Here is a 16,907-nt window from a genome sequence, read left to right as displayed (position 1 = left end):
ACACAGTAAAATAAACAACCAAGTCAAACAAAATGAGAACACCGATTTTTCTTGGAAGAAATTTTTATTTGATACTGTTTAGGGAAGAGAGAGGAAGCAAGCAAAGATAGGCAGGCTAGGAGAAGAGCACCAGATCCAGTAACTGACTTGGCAGAAAATGAGGAAACGAAGAGACCTTGGTATTCAATAGCATCCACATAGCACTGCTGGAGGAAGAGGAAGATTAGCGCAGACAGCTGCACCCCAGATCCTGTCTAGCTGCTACTAAGTGCTTGTCAACCTCTTTGGTCATTTTTCTCTCTTTTTAAATAAATGTCAAAGTGATAACTGCAGCCTTTTCTCCCTAAACTCACAAATCCTCTTATCTCTCTCTTTGGACATGTAACCTCTTGTCACAGTCAAGCAAGGAGGTGAAGGCAGGATATTCCTGATAAGGGGAACTACATGAATAAAGGGATGGGAACACAGCCAACTAAACAAGGACTAAATGGCAAGCCATTAGAAGGAAACAGACACCTTACCTGTGATCCTTGGCCAGGACCTGCCAAATGTGGGAGCTAAAGTTTGTGGGAGCAGAGAGAGAGAAGGCTGAAAGAGATGGGTAAGACCCTTATTAGTGATGGTCTTGAACTTCAAGCTAGGGATTCTGGATTTTGTGTCTTATGGAGGTAAAAAGACTAGACATAGAGTCAAAAGACCTGGATTCAGATTCTGGCTCTGCAACACATGTGTCTTTGGGCAAATGAAGTTTTGAGGTGCTATTTCCATCTACTTATCTGTACAATAGGCTATTTCCTATTCTATTTTCTTTTTCATAGACACCTCTGAGAATCAAAAGAGACTCTGGATTTTAAACAGAGAACCACTCAGATTCTGACCCTGAAGCCTCCAAAGCTTTATCCACTTTATTACATTCACTTTAATCTTTCTCTACCTGTTTTATGTTAGTTTTGTATTTTTAACTAACTAAATTTTCAGCTCACATGTCTGGAGATGGCTTTTACTTTTTATTATTCAAAGACTCTTCTGAAACTACTCAATATTTTACAATCACTGGAAGTTTCACATACAAGTCATGCCCAACTATAGGCAAGGTTTTTTCAGAGTTCCCTTTGTGGCTCAGTGGTTAACAAACTTGACTAGGATCCATGAGGATGTGGGTTTGACCTCTGGCCTTACTCAGTGGATTGAGGATCCGGCGTTGCCGTGAGCTGTGGTATAGACTGGCAGCTGTAGCTCCAACTGGACCCCTAGCCTGGGAACTTCCATATGCTGCGGGTGTGGCCCTTAAAAAAAAAAAAAGAAAGAAAGAAAAGAAAAGATTTTGTCCATTGTGCTATGCTAATTATGGGCTACATAAAAAATGTGCAGAAAGGACATATGACTGCTGCCCAAGTTTATCAAGACATTCCAGAACATTAGACTACTAGCTCCTACTTGAACTAAGCAGAATAAACAAAGCAACAACAAGTCGAAGATCTCACTTTTAAAGAATTAATTTTATTTATTCTGCTTATCTCAAGACTTGGTTAAACAGAAATTTGAAATACTTGTATCTTGGCTTTCAAGGTATACTGATATCAGTGATTTCAAATAAGACTATAAATTTCTATACATGAGTAAGCAGTTTTCTGGACACACATCTTAACCTCAATCTATGTGAGTGATTCACAACCCAAGGAATTTGAACCTCTGTAAGGCCATGGAGTTATTATAAGAAATCTGTATAAGCATTATCTTTAATCTGAATTAATAACATTTATCTTACAAATACGTATATACTATACTTCAACTGGATATATAGATCCTGGTGTGACTAATAAAGACAAATTGATGTAAAAGCTTGTAGCAGCTTTTTGTTATGTGTTTTTTCCATCAAAAGATACTAAAAATACAACTATAATCTTGTTGGGATGGAGTCTGCTGACTTTGGGATCTTAAAAATGGTACCGCTTATTAGAAAAGGTAAAGGATAAAAAGAAAGAAAAGGTTAAGAACCACAAGCCTATATTGCATTTTTATAGACATAAGTGTTTCAGGTGAAAAAGGAAGGCAACACATAGGCTCCATTTCTGTGGATACCATCTAAGTATAATCTGGCAAAACACAAAGTTTATATGTATAAAATCTGAGAGTGAGTCCCTGTAATCCTACTTTTCTGACAGGTCTGAGATATCAAAACCTCATAATGTCCTTTGGATGAGATACTTTGATCCTGTTGTGATCTTGAAAAAGATCTCCAGTTGTACACATTGTATTCTACACATTCTATTTTCAACCCAGGGAGCAGCCCTGTGGTTCCCAGCCTAAGTGCTGAGATACTGACATTACTCTAAGTTACAACCTCCCCACACAGGATAGGCACCTGTGATATGTTTACCCCACCAAATCTTTCCCTAAGCTCCCTCACGTTTAACTTACGTTAAAAAAATAAAATAAAATAAAAAAACCTAAACTTATGTTAAATTCATTTGGGAACTCTCAGAGTACGCTCTCCTGCCACTCACCCCAAACTCCCAAATCCCTACTGGTTTATTCTCATAAATAGCACTCTCATCTTCCCACCTCTCTACAGAGACAAAGAGGGTTCTTCCCTCATATTCAAATATCTATTCACCAGCCCAGCTCCTTCACCTGTCTTCCTTCACAGATGGCAGTGGCCTAACTAAATCAGCTCTAACAACCAACTCTGAAGTACTCTTCACTTCCCCAAGCCCCAGAGGCTGTTTATTGTTGTTTAAAACAATGATGGCCCGCCTAATGAGCTTTTGTTATTGATACATGCATTTTCCTTGAGGAAATGGCACTTTGATACCAGGAAGACACTGAAGTGTGCAGCAGGTCCTGTGAGAAGTCAATTTGCTATCCATAATTTACCAAGAAAAAAAATTTTTAAATAACAGATAACTGTTTGAGTTCAACTAATTATAACACAGAAATAGATGAATACTCTTTCCTCAAAGCCATTTTTCCTCAACCTTCAGAAATGACCAGACTTCTAGCTTCAGTGAATCCCTTTGCCTCTCACCACAGAACAGTCGGCTTACCTGAGCCAACAGTGCCCTGTAATAGAGAACTGCAGAAACACATGGGCCTGAGGCATGTACAGTGAGAGAAGTGCCAGCCCTCTGCTGTTGCCCTGCTCATTTGACCTCACTGCCCACCACATCCCTTCTTCCTCTACAGTGAAATGTGCACATATGCATTTGTCTATGAATAAACACACACGCACATTTATGTAGATTCTCTAGGTTTCTCAACTCTCCAGAGAACTAGCAATGGGAACTTAGAGGGAAAATTAGTTTTTTAATGCCAGGATTATTCCTTCTCTGCTCCCAACTCACTGGCTTAGAAACCTCAAGGATGTTGGAGGTATCAGTTAAATGTTCACCACTCTGCCCTTCCCACTCAACTGCCCAGTTCCGTCCAGCCAGGCTAACCCATCTGGAAACTACCCAAGAAGCAATAAACATCTGGAGGCCAGCAAGGAGTTGTTCTATATAAATTTCAAGTCTACCAATCTCTAGGAAGTCTCTCCTAATTATGTGTAACAAAATAGTTTTATTTCCTCTCATGTCAAACTATACTGGACAAAAGGAAGAAAAAAAAAAAAGACATTCATGAATAAGGTATGTCTGTTTATCTCTGCATGAAACTCAAAGAGTAGGCCATTTAGTATAAATGTAAAAGCCTCAAGTCTAAGGGCCCAAGATTGAAAATTACACCTATTTTCTATTCATTTTGATAATGAGGGAAAGCTGAATCATCTCTCCCTTGACTCCTAGCAAGGTTCCAGTTTCCTGTAAGCTTTCCATCTGTAAAGGAATGAACACCTGAAAAGTCTTGGTTATGCAGCCCTCTGCCTTGGGCACTATATCTAAACTGTGTTTAAAACATTTAAGAGTAAGACATTCCTTGAAATAAACATTTTTGGGGGCTGCACCCACAGCACGCAGTTCCTGGGCCAGGCATCAAACTCATGCCACAGCAGCGACGACACCAGATTCTTAACCAGCTGAGCCATCAGGAACTCCGGAAATAAATTTTTAACCCCAGCCATGTTCTGGTGTTAAGCCAATGAATGTGCAGTATTTCTTCCTAGAATGGGAGGCATCTTAGGCTTCCAGGTTAATTTAGTTAAAGAGGGAAAAATACATATGAGGCACAAAGCAAATTGGTCCTCATCCCATATACATTTCTTTCACTACTTAACCCTAGTACTTATACTTATGTCTCTAAGCAAAGCAGACCTACTTGGTAAAACTTAAGTAAGATAAGGATCACTCGGTTGTTTTCATTTTTGTTTTTCCTCCTTGTGATGGTTAATTTTATGTGTTACCTTGACTGAGCTAAGGAGTGCCCAAATATTTGGTCAAATATTATTCTAAATGCTTCTGTGATAGTGTTTTTTTCTTTTTCTTTTTCCCCCTTTTACAGCTGCACCTGTGGCATATGAAAGTTCCTGGGCTAGGGGTCAAAAAGGATCTGCCGCTGGGACCTATGCCACAGCCATGGCAACACCAGATCTGAGCCACTTCTGCAACCTATGCCACAGCTTGTGGCCATGCCAGATCCTTAACCCACTGAGCAAGGGCATGGATTCAACCCACATCCTCATGGACACCATGTCAGGTTCTTAACCCATTGAGCCACAACAGGAACTCCCCATGAGGGTATTTTTTTGATAAAAGTAACATCTAAATCAGCAGGCTGAGTAAAACAGATTGGGTGGGTCTCACCCAATCAACTGAAAGCCTGAATAGAACAAAAAGGCTGACAGTCCTGCTAGCAAGAGAGAACGCCTGCCATCTGACAGCTTGAGTCGCCTGCCATCTGACAGCTTGAGTCGTGACATCAGTCTTTTTCTGCCTTTGAACTCGAACTGAAACATTAGGCTGTCTTGGGGCTCAAGATTGGAACTTATACCACCGATTTTCCTAGTGCTCACACCCTTGGAATTGGACTAGAACTACACCATCAGCTCAACTGTTGGTTGGCTGTAGATCCTAGGACTTCTTAGCCTCCGGAATCATGTGAGCCAATTCCTAATAATAAATCTTTTATACACACACAGAGAGAGACGCACACACACATCTCTTATAGGTTGTGTTTTTCTGGAGAACTCTAATACACTCCTTACCTAAATTAATCTGGAAGCCCAAGATGCCTCCTATTCTAGGAAGAAACATTAAAGATTCATTAAGTAGGAGGGGTTTTGGAAACAACAAACAGAGATTCATGTCTTCTATCTAAAAGAGCAAAAAAAGTGAGGAAAATTTCAGATAACTTAGACTGACGCTATTTGCCATACTGAATATTGAAAAGTTAAATCCCTATCCAGTACTTTGAGTCCCTCTGTCAAGCTACTCAAATCCTTTCTAGCTCTCTAGTTGTAAGTAAAAATACATCTGCCTACCCTGGCATCTCCAGATACTAAGCAGACTAAAATTTCCAGCTGGCATAACATTTCTGAGGCAGCTGATATTGTTCTACTGAAAAAGTGCACTGTGCCCCAATTTCAGCCTAGCCCTTCTCCACCTAAGTAGTGGCCATTAAAGATTCATAATATACCTGTCATGTCCCCTCAGCCTCATCACCCCTCCCCATTCAAAACCAATGGTATTCAGTGTATTTCTGGGCTATATTTCAATAGTTAAATAGTTCACATTCTCTGAAGATACAATCTCTACAGAGGTATAACATAAGAGGCACATGAGAAAACATCCTTTATTCCCTCTGGTCCCAACCTGAATCATACCTTATGGTCACAACTTTTAGAGGCAGGCTATTAATTCAGCAATTAAATTAAACTCTCCCACTTTCTCTCTTCCCTCCCCCATTCCTCTGTCTTCTAGCAAAGTACAAAGATTATCTCTAACCCCATCCTTCACCCCTAAAACTAGTGTTTGACAGTCAATAAAACTGAGCAAAGACTCCTAGCAAACAGCCTCACCGAAGAATAGCATTCCTGTTCTAATCATTCCAAACTATGAAGGGTTGATATGACCACACAAATGGTGTCCCTCTGTCACTCTTTTTGGTACAACAACAGTGGTTACATGTCCCCATCATTTATTTTCAAGACTCTGAAGTTTCAATAACTTTCTTAATCTTCTTCATTTATTAAACTTTAAATACTTAAATGTGCCAAAGAGCATGTGCATATATTTTTTAGGCTGGAAAAAAGAAGGCCTACCTCTCCTAGGCCAAGTTGTTTGGGGACAATCACAATAATTAGTTTGACTCCAAGTATAGCCAGAACCAAGCAAACAGAAAGGTTCAGAGATGATAAAGGGCTTAGAAAATGTAAATGAAACAAAAAAATCTTAATTCTTGAAGACCAATGAATGAATTACTAAAAACAATTAATTGGCTGTAGAAGCAGTAATGAAGTAATTGTTTCTGTGAGGGAAATTATTTTAAGGTGCCCAGGATATACAATAAGTTAGGGATCATTAAAAAACCTCAGAACCAAAGATTTCAAACATCTGTCTTTCTGTGTATGTATGCTGTCCAACTCATTCCCAAAAAGGAACCTGAATCAGATTCCTACCAACATAAGACTCCTAAGACATGTCATGTTGGTTCTGCAGAAGTTGCATCTTATGGAGTAGTCTTTAAAAATAAGAATGAGAAAATCGAAGAGTACAATGATAAGCCACTTTCTCCTTCCCAGCATAATTTTTCTTTGATTTTCTCTCTGAGTATTTAAGAAACAACAAAACCATTAGTCTTAGATTCCTGAATTAACCTGATCTCACATCATGGCTAATGTGGCCAAGAGTAGATGCTTTTATACAATTAAAACAGATGGACTTTATATGTCAGTATGACTCCAGGGCTCTGGTCCCACTGTGTTTACTGTAAAATACACTAATGGTAGGGTGGAGACTGCAGAAAGAGGTGGAAACATCCATCACAACGTACATGAGAGATAGCAGGACCCTAGCTAGACTTTATGGAACTGATTCTATTCTGGCAGGAGAAACCCACATAATTAAGTTTCACACTTACAAAATTATCACTCCAAATTCAGGAGTAAGAGGCATTTGGTTGTGGATACAATTCCATCTGTAGATACTAACTTTAAATTTAGAGAAGAAAAACACTCATTGAATTAATATTATGGGTTGGGGTTTCTTAAATGATTCTTAAATCCACCTACTATTTTTTTGTTTTGATACAATTAACAGCTGTGATAAGAGCTCTACCATGGCCCTGGCTCAGATGCGGTGTTTAGCTTCAGAAAGTCCATCGGTCATGTAGCTGGCTTTCACTGCTAAATCTGTTGCTTGCAGAGGCCCCAGAGGTCTGGGTTTGCTGAGTAGAGTCCTCACCACTTAAGCTCTTCCTACACACAGGACATGCGTCATGCTGAAACAGAAAGATGCATGTAAACAGCCTGATCTGGGAAGGCAGAAATACTAAACACTTAAGAAATATTGAGAATCAAGAGTTCTCATCATGGCTCAGCAGAAACAAATCTGACTAGTATCCATGAGGACACAGGTTCGATTCCTGGCCTCACTCAGTGGGTTACAGATATGGCATTGCTGTGAGTTGTGGTGTAGGTCATAGACAAGGCTCAGATACGGCTTTGCTGTGGCTGTGGCATAGGCCAGTGGCTACACCTCCAATTCGACCCCTAGCCGGGGAACCTCCATATGTTGTGGGTGTGGCCCTGAAAAGACCAAAAAAGAAAAAAGAAAAAAAGAAAGAAATCCTGAGAATCAGCAGGTAGAAAGACAAAAAAGGTGTGCATTCTCACAGAGGGCATGCGGGAATCCACAGTGTAACACCAGGGCATCTCCCAAATAGAACTTTCAACACAAATGACAGAATTCTAGGCCAGCAACTTAACAATAGCTAATACTTATCACTAAACGGAACTAAACAGGAACAATGACCTGAGATAGTCTAGACCAGGGGTCAGCAAACTTCTCTGAAAAGAAACAGTAAGTATTTTAGACTTTGTTGGTCATATCACCTATGTTGCAACTAATCAACTCTGCTGATATAGCACAAAAGTAGCCATAGGCAATTTGTAAAAAAAATAAGCATATCTGTATTCCAATAAAATTTCATTTACAAAAATAAGTGGTAGGCTAGAGAGACCTATAGGTCATAATTTTCTAACCCCTGGTCAGAGAAGTTCCAAATAGATTAATAATCTAAAAAACAGTACTGGTGCTACTAGGAATTAGTCAGGGACTAAAATCTGATCTGCCTGGCTCTCCACGAACTGTTAGCTACACCTTACTGTGAACCATCCCCCAAGATGTGACTGGAACAGCTGCCCGTCACAAATGAGAGCTGCCTATACTTACCAGTTCTAACCAAGGCACAATACAACTGCTGTGAAAGAAGTGGTTGCAGGGTAACTGTCGGACTTCCTCCTCAACTGTGTAATCCTCTTTGCATACTGGACACTCTAAACCCTTATCTGTTGGAGAAGGAAACGCCTTTTAAAGTTATCAAGCAAAAAGAAGGAAGAAAAAACTGGCCCAATGTCTTCAACAACCAAAGGAATACACAAAGACAAAGTGCATCTGAGGAGGAGGCCGACAAGAAGTATGAATTTTATTTCAAAGTGGGGATAGAGGTGTTAACAGACAGGGATAGGAAAGGACAGATGAATGGGCCTATTCCAATACGGCTTAGACAGGAACTATATAAGGCCTACTTCTCAATGGAAAGAGTTGCAAGAACTAGGGCTTGGATTATCTGTTAAGGAAAACAGGAAAAACATCTTCCAAATGTGACAGTCTTCTGGCAATTTCCACTGAGGATGTACCGGCAATCTGTCCACCACAACCAAGGGACTCTCCTCAGCAATCTTAGCAGTTCCCATTCAGGGTCTCAAGCCACTTTTACCCTACTACTTTCCACATTACACATCCTACTTCATCATGGTTACTCTAAAGCCTTTAGTACACGCTGTTCATTAAAAGCTGTACCAGGAGGTGGTGCTACAGAATTGCAAGGCCCAAGCACACCTCAGGCTCCAAGTCCAGTAACAGGAAGCCCTCTCCTCTGAGAGGAAATGGCTACAAACTAAACTGGGTACAACAGGCAGTGCGTTCCAAGTTTCCCAAGTCTGGCTAGTAGTACCAGCTAGTCTCCCTCTCCAGCAGCCAGGCCATGATTATTACATGCTCCATAGTACTCAAGGCATTTGGAATAAAACACCACTTAATAGATTCACTTCTTCCTCTCCATGCCCACCACCCTCGCCCTAATTCTAGCTTTTACTCCTCATGCCTAATCTACTGTAACAGCCTCCTAGGTAGTAGTCCTGACTCCAGACCTTCCAAATATATCCTCTACTTTGCTACCTGCTAATTTTCCCTACTACCAACTTCATAGCAATTCCCAGATCATCTTCACTTGGATTCTTAGCCTGCATCTCAAAATCAACAAATTCAAAATTAAAAACATCACATCACCTTCTTACCCAAACCAGGGCCCGCTCACAATTTCCCCACCCCTGATGATGTCAGCACCACCTCTGTAGTAACAGGGTTATAAAATCTTAGAATCATCTTTTACCCTTTCCCCTCCCCTTCATGCCATTACACAAAAAAGTGAGGAAAGTCCTTCCTCAAAATGATTTAAGTCTACCCTTTCCTTTTTGTTAGCATTGTCACGATCATCTGAACTCCATCTAGACGCTGCAACAGCCTCTTAAACACCTGTTTCTACTTCCTCTTCCTCTTAAAGACAATACCCTCCAACTAATCTTCCCCAAAGACCACTTAAATTCTCTCATTCCTCCACTTGGGGAACTACAAAATTTACCTACCACCTAAAATATTCAGCCCAAACTACTCTGCCAGATTCAAGGTCCTTTATAACAAGGCCCCAGCCTTGCTACCCAGTCATACCTCCCCTCTCCCCAAATCAGATTCTATTTCAGATCTAATGAGGTCATTCTCCTTATAGAGAAACCATGTCTATGCTGACATTCCTACACCGGTTCAGGCTTTTCCATAAATAGACTATCTGTAAGATGGCCCATCCTGTCTTTAAAATCGTCTAACTCTTAAGCTGGATTTTTTGGGGAAAGAAACTTCCAGTCCAAAATAATGTCCCTTATCACTAAGTTTTTTCAGTGCTTATAAATGAAACAATATCTGTCTAATGCACTTAATGCATACAGAACAGATGTGAAACAAATTCCTAGCCTCCCATTTTTTTCTCCTCCTCTTTCCCCAAAGTCAGTATCTTCTATTGAACACTACTTTTTATACTGTTGGCTAATCAATCATTTGGTGAGTTTTGCTTTCCTTAGTAAGTTCTTTAAGAAATCAAGTCTTACATGTCTTTGTAGCTCTTTATTTCCTGCACGGCATCCAGAAAAAGGACATGATAATTGCTCAGAAATCACCTGCTAACTAACCCTAATGAAGGGGGAGAAGATACCTCCCATATCTGGTACCTAAGTAGGAATTTTAGGAGTGCTACAGCTTCACTTGATCTTAGAATAGGAAATGGCTCGGATTCTGAACAAAGATAATAAGATGACAAAATATGTATGAAAATGAACCTACCAACTTGTTCCTGAGTTATTGTCACTGTTGGAAGAGATGTGATCTTTTCCTTGTCTGCTGGGGGAGGCCCTGTGTTTTCCAGTTGTCCTAAAAGCTACAAAGAAAAAGGAAAAAAAGAAGCAATGATAGACATCTAACTATCCTTAGGGAGGGAGCTGCTCCAGCTGAGAAGAAACAGTGCAGTTATTAGAAATGTTACCTGCTCTTACTTCAGCAAGACTCTATGAGGCTTGGTTTGCCCTTGCCTGCTACCAGAACACTCAAAATTGCTTTACAATTTAAGAGTGACATTAGTATAAGCCTACAGATAGATCCATCATTGCCAGGCCCACCTCTGGGCATAAAGCAATTTCAGAGGCAACAAAAGGGTTGTGATGTCATGAATAAAACTACAGCTTAACCAAAAGTAATACTTAATGAGTTCAAAAACTTCATCCTGTTGAAAGGAAAAAAAGGTGAGAGTATGGAAAGTAGCATAAGGTTAGCCAAGAAAAAGGTAAATTACTGCCTATAAGAAGACTTGGATATAAATGACATGCTTTCTATTCTCAGTAATCCATAAGGGAAATGAAAACTCAATTAAAATAAACAAGTGTAAACAATTACAGATGGCATGGGAATACTTTTTCCTCTGCTTCCTTCCCCTACTTTGCTCCATCTAGCAGAAATCTCTGCTTTAACATGTGAGGAGACCCTTGTTTTTTGTGAAGTACTTGTTAACAGGATCCTCATAGGATTGAACAAGAGGCCAAAGACAGAAAATATTGTTTGTTATAGAGGTCTTTTCTTCCTTTGAAGTTGAAGCCATCTTCTAGAAAACCCTTAAGACCACGAAAGTACATGGATACTGAGCTAAACCCATAAACCGTTTATCCCCTTAGTAAAATGGAAACCCACAAGCTCAAAATATTAGAGAAAGCAGAGTGAGTGTCATTTCAGACAGTAGCAGAAGGAAAGCAGGAAGCCTGTGGAACCATGAGACACATTGAACAGACACTCTCAAAAGGCAGCTCCTCACCTGGGTTACAATGGCATCAAGCCCTGTCTGACCCCAGGCATAGTCCCCAGGGTTGGAGTGCAGCATCCCGCTCCTATATGTGAGATGAGACAGACAGCATTAGATGAAATGGCCAGGCTCCGCCTTACACCACAGAAAAAACTGGCAGAGGGACCCTGTTCCCTCCCAGAGCCAGAATGTCACTAGTTCTCTAGAATCAAGTGGCAAAGAATTTCTCAATAATTTCAAGGTCAAACAGATTATCCAGAGGTAGTCTTTCATTCTCTAGGAATTTTTGCTTAACTGAATGGAACACAAAATGTGAAGCTACCTAAAATACCATATGACAAACCAGAGCAAAAACATGACTCATTGCCTGTTAGTTAAGAAAGTTTGTCTTCTCTGTACCCACTGAATATTAAACATAGATGGAGCTGCTTTTTAAGGAGTTTTTCCTTCATGACCAGCCAAAATCGATAGCAGACGTCCCTCATTCTAAGAGGCTGCCTGTGGTCTTGAACAATGAGGAGCTTTCAGGCACAGAAGCAGCCACTGTAGTCCCTCTGAATCACAGCAATTACAAGAGACTTGGCAGCACTGTTTTTTGGAGCTATTGGTGCACTACCCTGGATGACAGATATCCAGATTCTTTGGCTGGAACTTGTTTAAATAAACTAGAGGCTATAAAATAGAGAGACGGTGTGAAAGGACTGAGGTCCTGCTGAGCAAAGAAGCCTTCTGCGGCAGTCTGAAGTGGCAGATAATCATCTATACAAGAGGAAATTTCATCTTTAACGCATACTATACATAAGTGTCACTCTGAATTAAATAAAGCCTTTTGTTTTTCTGAAAAACTCTATTTTGAAAAAAAGGAAGTTATAAGCAGTTTGTATTCAATTTCAGAAATTCTTAAGGAATAAAATCTTCCCATACGATCTAAATGAGAAATGTACGAATCAAACATGAAGCCTGGCAGGGACCATCTCATTTTCCATCTCAGCACAACCCTCAGATCTGAATATGAATGGAATCGGGCACATCCAGTGCCTAGACATCCTGTAGGACCACAATGGCCCTCATAAGCCTGAACTAATTTTTTATCAGTCAGAAACAAGTTCTGATTAAGTCTGGGCTCCAGCACACAATGGTAGTCTTTAAAAGCCTGCCAATCACACCTATTTACTACTCACCTACAGAGTTCTTTCTCTTTCTCACTGTGGCACAGATAATACAGTACCTATATGATGATACTCCAGGAGAGTAAGACAGAATTACTTACTTACCAAGAAAATGGGGATCCAGGAATGAATCCTGCAATGATCTGCTGCAGTACTCTATTGGAGGAGAAAAAAATAGATAAGACGACAGACTAATGAAAGTATCCTACAGATAAACATGGCTAACTAATCACCAACTCCCCCAAAACACAATGGCTTTTCACTGTTATACAATAGAGAGCTGCTACCTGGTAGAGTGCCACTTTGCTATTATGCCTGTCTTCCTGAGCTCTGCTACATTATGTATGAATAGATTTTTGTGAATTAGGCTGGGAAGGAATCTGATTGTATGGTTAGTTTTCAAACCATGATCCTTGGATCCCTGCCAGTAATATGAGAGGCTAAAAGGGATGTTAAGCCAGTGAATTCAGGACTCATCTCCCTCTAACAAGGGTAGTTCCATTTTTAACACTAAAAATTATACACACTGTGCAAGACACTATTGAAAGGGCCCTTTTAAAAAAGCTCAACAATAGCTAACTAACTACATTACATATTTGTCTTAAAATATGTTCCCAAGTTTTTTAATATTCCTTCATTGTGCATGTTGGACTTAGTGACTGACTTTTTTTTGAGGTATAATTGATAGATAACATTATTTTTTCAGGTATAAAACACAATGACTTGATGTTTGTATATATTGCAAACAATCACCGTAATAAGACTAATTAGCATCCATCATCACATAGTGGCAAAATTTCATTTTCCTAGTAGGAAAACTTTTAAGATCTACTCTCCTAGCAATTTTCAAATATTCAATATGCTATTAAAACTATAATACTGTAATTAACTATAATGAACTATATTCTCATTACGGTTTTGATTTGCATTTTCCTGATGATACAGCCACAGTATTGTACATTACATCCCCATTTTTTATTCTTTGGAAAATTCTAAAACAAACATCCTTCCTATTACTAACTTTATAAGAGATTTTCAGTTTACAAATGGGAGACACAACCCATACATAAAATAAATGGGGTTTTGCTTATGACAAAAGAATGACTGCTTCAACACCTAAACCACTATAAGATATATTTAACCGACAGTATTTGTAACAGTTTTCAGCTACAGCTAATAATAGTGCAGTGTAATTAAAGCACGCTGAACCCATTATTTATTTTATAACTGGAAATTTGTACCTTTGGACCCCCTTCACTCATTTTACCCATCCCCTACCCCCTGCCTTTGGCAACCACCAATCTGTTCTCTGCATTTAGAGCTTGGCCATTTTTTGTTACTTAAGAGTCCACATATAAATGAGATCATACAATCATATTGTTGTATTTTATCATACAATAAATAATTTATTTTACTTAGCATAATGCACTCAATGTTGTCATAAATGGCAAGATTTCATTCTAATTTATGGCTGAATGATATTATTATTAGATATATATATATATACATATATATATATATACACACACACATACACCACAGCTCTTTCTTTATCCATTCATCCATCAATGGACACTTAGGTTGTTTCCATGTCTTGGCTATGGTAAACACTGCTGCAATGAACATGGGATGCATGTATCTTTTCAAATTTGTGTTTTTGTTTTTTTCAGATAAGTACCCAGAAGTGGAATTGCTGAATCATATGGTAGGGTTTTTTCTTTTTTCTTTTTCCAGCCACATCTGCGGCATATGGAAGTTCTCAGGCCAGGGGTCAAATTGTAGCTGCAGCTGCAGGCCTATTCCACAGCCACAGCAACAATGGATCTGAACTGCATCTGCAACCTATGCTGTAGCTTGCAGCAATGCTGGATCCTTAACCTACTGAGCAAGGCCAGGGATTGATCCTGCACCATCACAGACACTATGTCATGTTCTTAACCCACTGAGCCACCATGGGAACGCCTAGGCGTTCTATTTTTAATTTTTTGAGGGCCCTTCCTACCATTTTCCATAGTGGCTACACCAATTTACATTCCCACAAGCGGTATACAAGGTACAAGGGTTCATTCTCTTTTCTTTTTTAATATTCTTTCTTTCTTTCTTTTTATTGATGTATAGTTGATTTACAATGTTGTTTTAAGTGTACAGCAAAGTGATGTAGATAATACATGTATCTTTTTTCAAATTCTTTTCCCTTACAGGTTATTAGAAAATACTAAGTATAATCCCTGTTTCTCTCTTCTCCACGTCCTTACCAACACTTGTTATTTCTTGTTGGGTTTTTTTGGTCTTTTGGGGGGCATACCCACAGCATATGGAGGTTCCCAAGCTAGGGGTCCAATCGGAGCTGTAGCCACTGGCCTTCGCCACAGCAATGCCAGATTTGAGCCACATCTGCAACCTACACCACAGGTCACATCAATGCCAGATCCTTAACACAATGGGAACTCCTCATTGTGGTTTTGATTTATATTTCTTTAATGACTAGTGATGCTGAGCACCTTTCCATGTACTTGCTGCCCATTTGTACATCTTCTTAGGAAAAATGTCTATTCAGACCTTCTACCCATTTTTTAATCATTTGGCTTCTTGCTACACACTGTATGAGTTCTTTATATATTCTGAATATTAACCCTTTATCAGATAAATGATTTGCAAAAGGTTTCTCCCATTCAATAGGCTGCCTTTTCATTTTGTTGATTTCCTTTGCGGTACTGAAGCTAAATTTTTAGTCTGATGTAATCTCACTTGCTCATTTTTGCTTTTGCTGTCTTTGCTTTTGGAATCAGATCCAAAAAAGCATGGCCAAGACCAATATCAAGGAGCTTACTGCCTATTTTCTTCTGAGAGCTTTATGGTTTCAGGTCTTATGTTCAAGTGTTTATTTTGAATTAATGTTTGTGTATGGTGTGAGATAATGGTCTGGTTTCATTCTTTTGCTTATGGCTGTCCAGCTTTTCCAATACCATTTATTAAGGAGACTGTCCTTTCTCCATTATATATTCTTTTTTTTTTTTTCCCTAGGGCTGCATCCGTGGCATATGGAGGTTTCGAGGCTAGGGTTTGAATCGGAGCTGTAGCCGCTGGCCTACGCCAGAGCCACAGCAACGCGGGATCTGAGCTGCGTCTGCAACCTACACCACAGCTCAGGGCAATGCCTGATCCTTAACCCACTGAGCGGGGCCAGGGATTGAACCTGCAACCTCATGGTTCCTAGTTGGGTTCATTAACCACTGCGCCAGGACGGGAACTCCTCCATTATATATTCTTGACTCTCTTGTCATTAAATTAATTGATCATATAAGAATAGGTTTATCTCTGGGATCTCTATTCTGTTCCAATGATTTAGGTGTCTTGTTTCTATGCCAGTACCATAATGTGATTTACTTCTATACAACAGAATGTGGTGGGATAACTGTGGCTTCCAAATCTAGGTCATAAAAAGCATTATGGCTTCCTCCTTGCACTCTCTCTTGGATTATTTTTTTCTGGAAAAGTGCCATATCAAGCAGTCCTGTGGAAAGGCCCATATGATAAGTAACTGAGGCCTCCAGACAACAGACAGAACAAATTTGTTACAATTTGAGTACTTCCCAGCTGATTCTTCAAATGACTACAGCAATAGACAATGTCTTGAATGTAAGCACATAAGACTCTGGGCCAGAATTACCCAGCTAAGCTGTTCCCAAATTCCTGGTCCACTGAACCTATGAGATAATAAATGTTATTTAAGCCTCTAAGCTCTGAATTAATTTTGTCATACAGCAACAGATAATTTTGACAGAGATTTTGATACCTAGAAATGGATACAGCTATAACAAAAACCTAGAACATGAGAGTAGCTTTGCAACACAGCAGAGGGCAGAAGTTGAATGGACTTTGAGGAGAACGTGAGCAAAGTTTGAACAGCCTTGAAAAAATGTAGAAGCATGAGGACTTTTAAGGAACTTATGGGTAGGCACATAAGGGTAAGTGAGAAAAATCCTTTTGGAAACAGGAGGGAAAGGATCCTTGCTACATAGTACCAAAAGTTGATACCTGCTATAACATGGAAAATAGAAGGTAGGAGTTCCCACTGTGGCACAGCAGAAACGAATGTGACTAGTATCCATGAGGATGAGGGTTTGATCCCTGGCCTCGCTCACTGGGTTAAGGATTCGGCATTGCCGTGAGCTGTGAGGG

The 16,907-nt window shown here is 39.7% G+C and overlaps 1 protein-coding gene and 1 long non-coding RNA gene across 5 annotated transcripts in view; both read right to left on the bottom strand.

Annotated features, from left to right (window-relative positions):
• Positions 1–45: 45 nt before the first annotated feature.
• On the bottom strand, positions 46–619 carry LOC146404125 (uncharacterized). The gene is made up of 2 exons (XR_014844269.1): positions 522–619; positions 46–206 (listed from the first exon to the last, which is right to left on the bottom strand). It is a non-coding gene; the product is annotated as an uncharacterized LOC146404125 (long non-coding RNA).
• An 861-nt stretch (positions 620–1,480) lies between these two features.
• Positions 1,481–16,907, bottom strand: part of RNF115 (ring finger protein 115) — an 82,982-nt gene continuing 67,555 nt past the window's right edge. For all 4 annotated transcript variants that reach the window (XM_085023128.1, XM_085023129.1, XM_003481472.5 and 1 more), the window contains 5 exons: positions 12,831–12,881; positions 11,569–11,641; positions 10,551–10,644; positions 8,328–8,443; positions 1,481–7,374 (listed from right to left, as the gene is read on the bottom strand). In XM_085023128.1, the coding sequence (XP_084879254.1) occupies positions 7,243–7,374; positions 8,328–8,443; positions 10,551–10,644; positions 11,569–11,641; positions 12,831–12,881 (466 nt within the window). In that variant the 3' untranslated portion in view covers positions 1,481–7,242. The remainder of the gene's footprint in view (positions 7,375–8,327; positions 8,444–10,550; positions 10,645–11,568; positions 11,642–12,830; positions 12,882–16,907) is intronic.

Source organism: Sus scrofa, chromosome 4, assembly GCF_054392235.1.
Source record: "Sus scrofa isolate SSC_HxYL_T2T_F1_AM1 chromosome 4, Sscrofa_HxYL_maternal_Yorkshire_Landrace_v2.0, whole genome shotgun sequence".
NCBI classification, from domain to species: domain Eukaryota; kingdom Metazoa; phylum Chordata; class Mammalia; order Artiodactyla; family Suidae; genus Sus; species Sus scrofa.
Note: the sequence above shows the minus strand (reverse complement) of the source record. Positions and strands in the feature narration are given on the sequence as shown.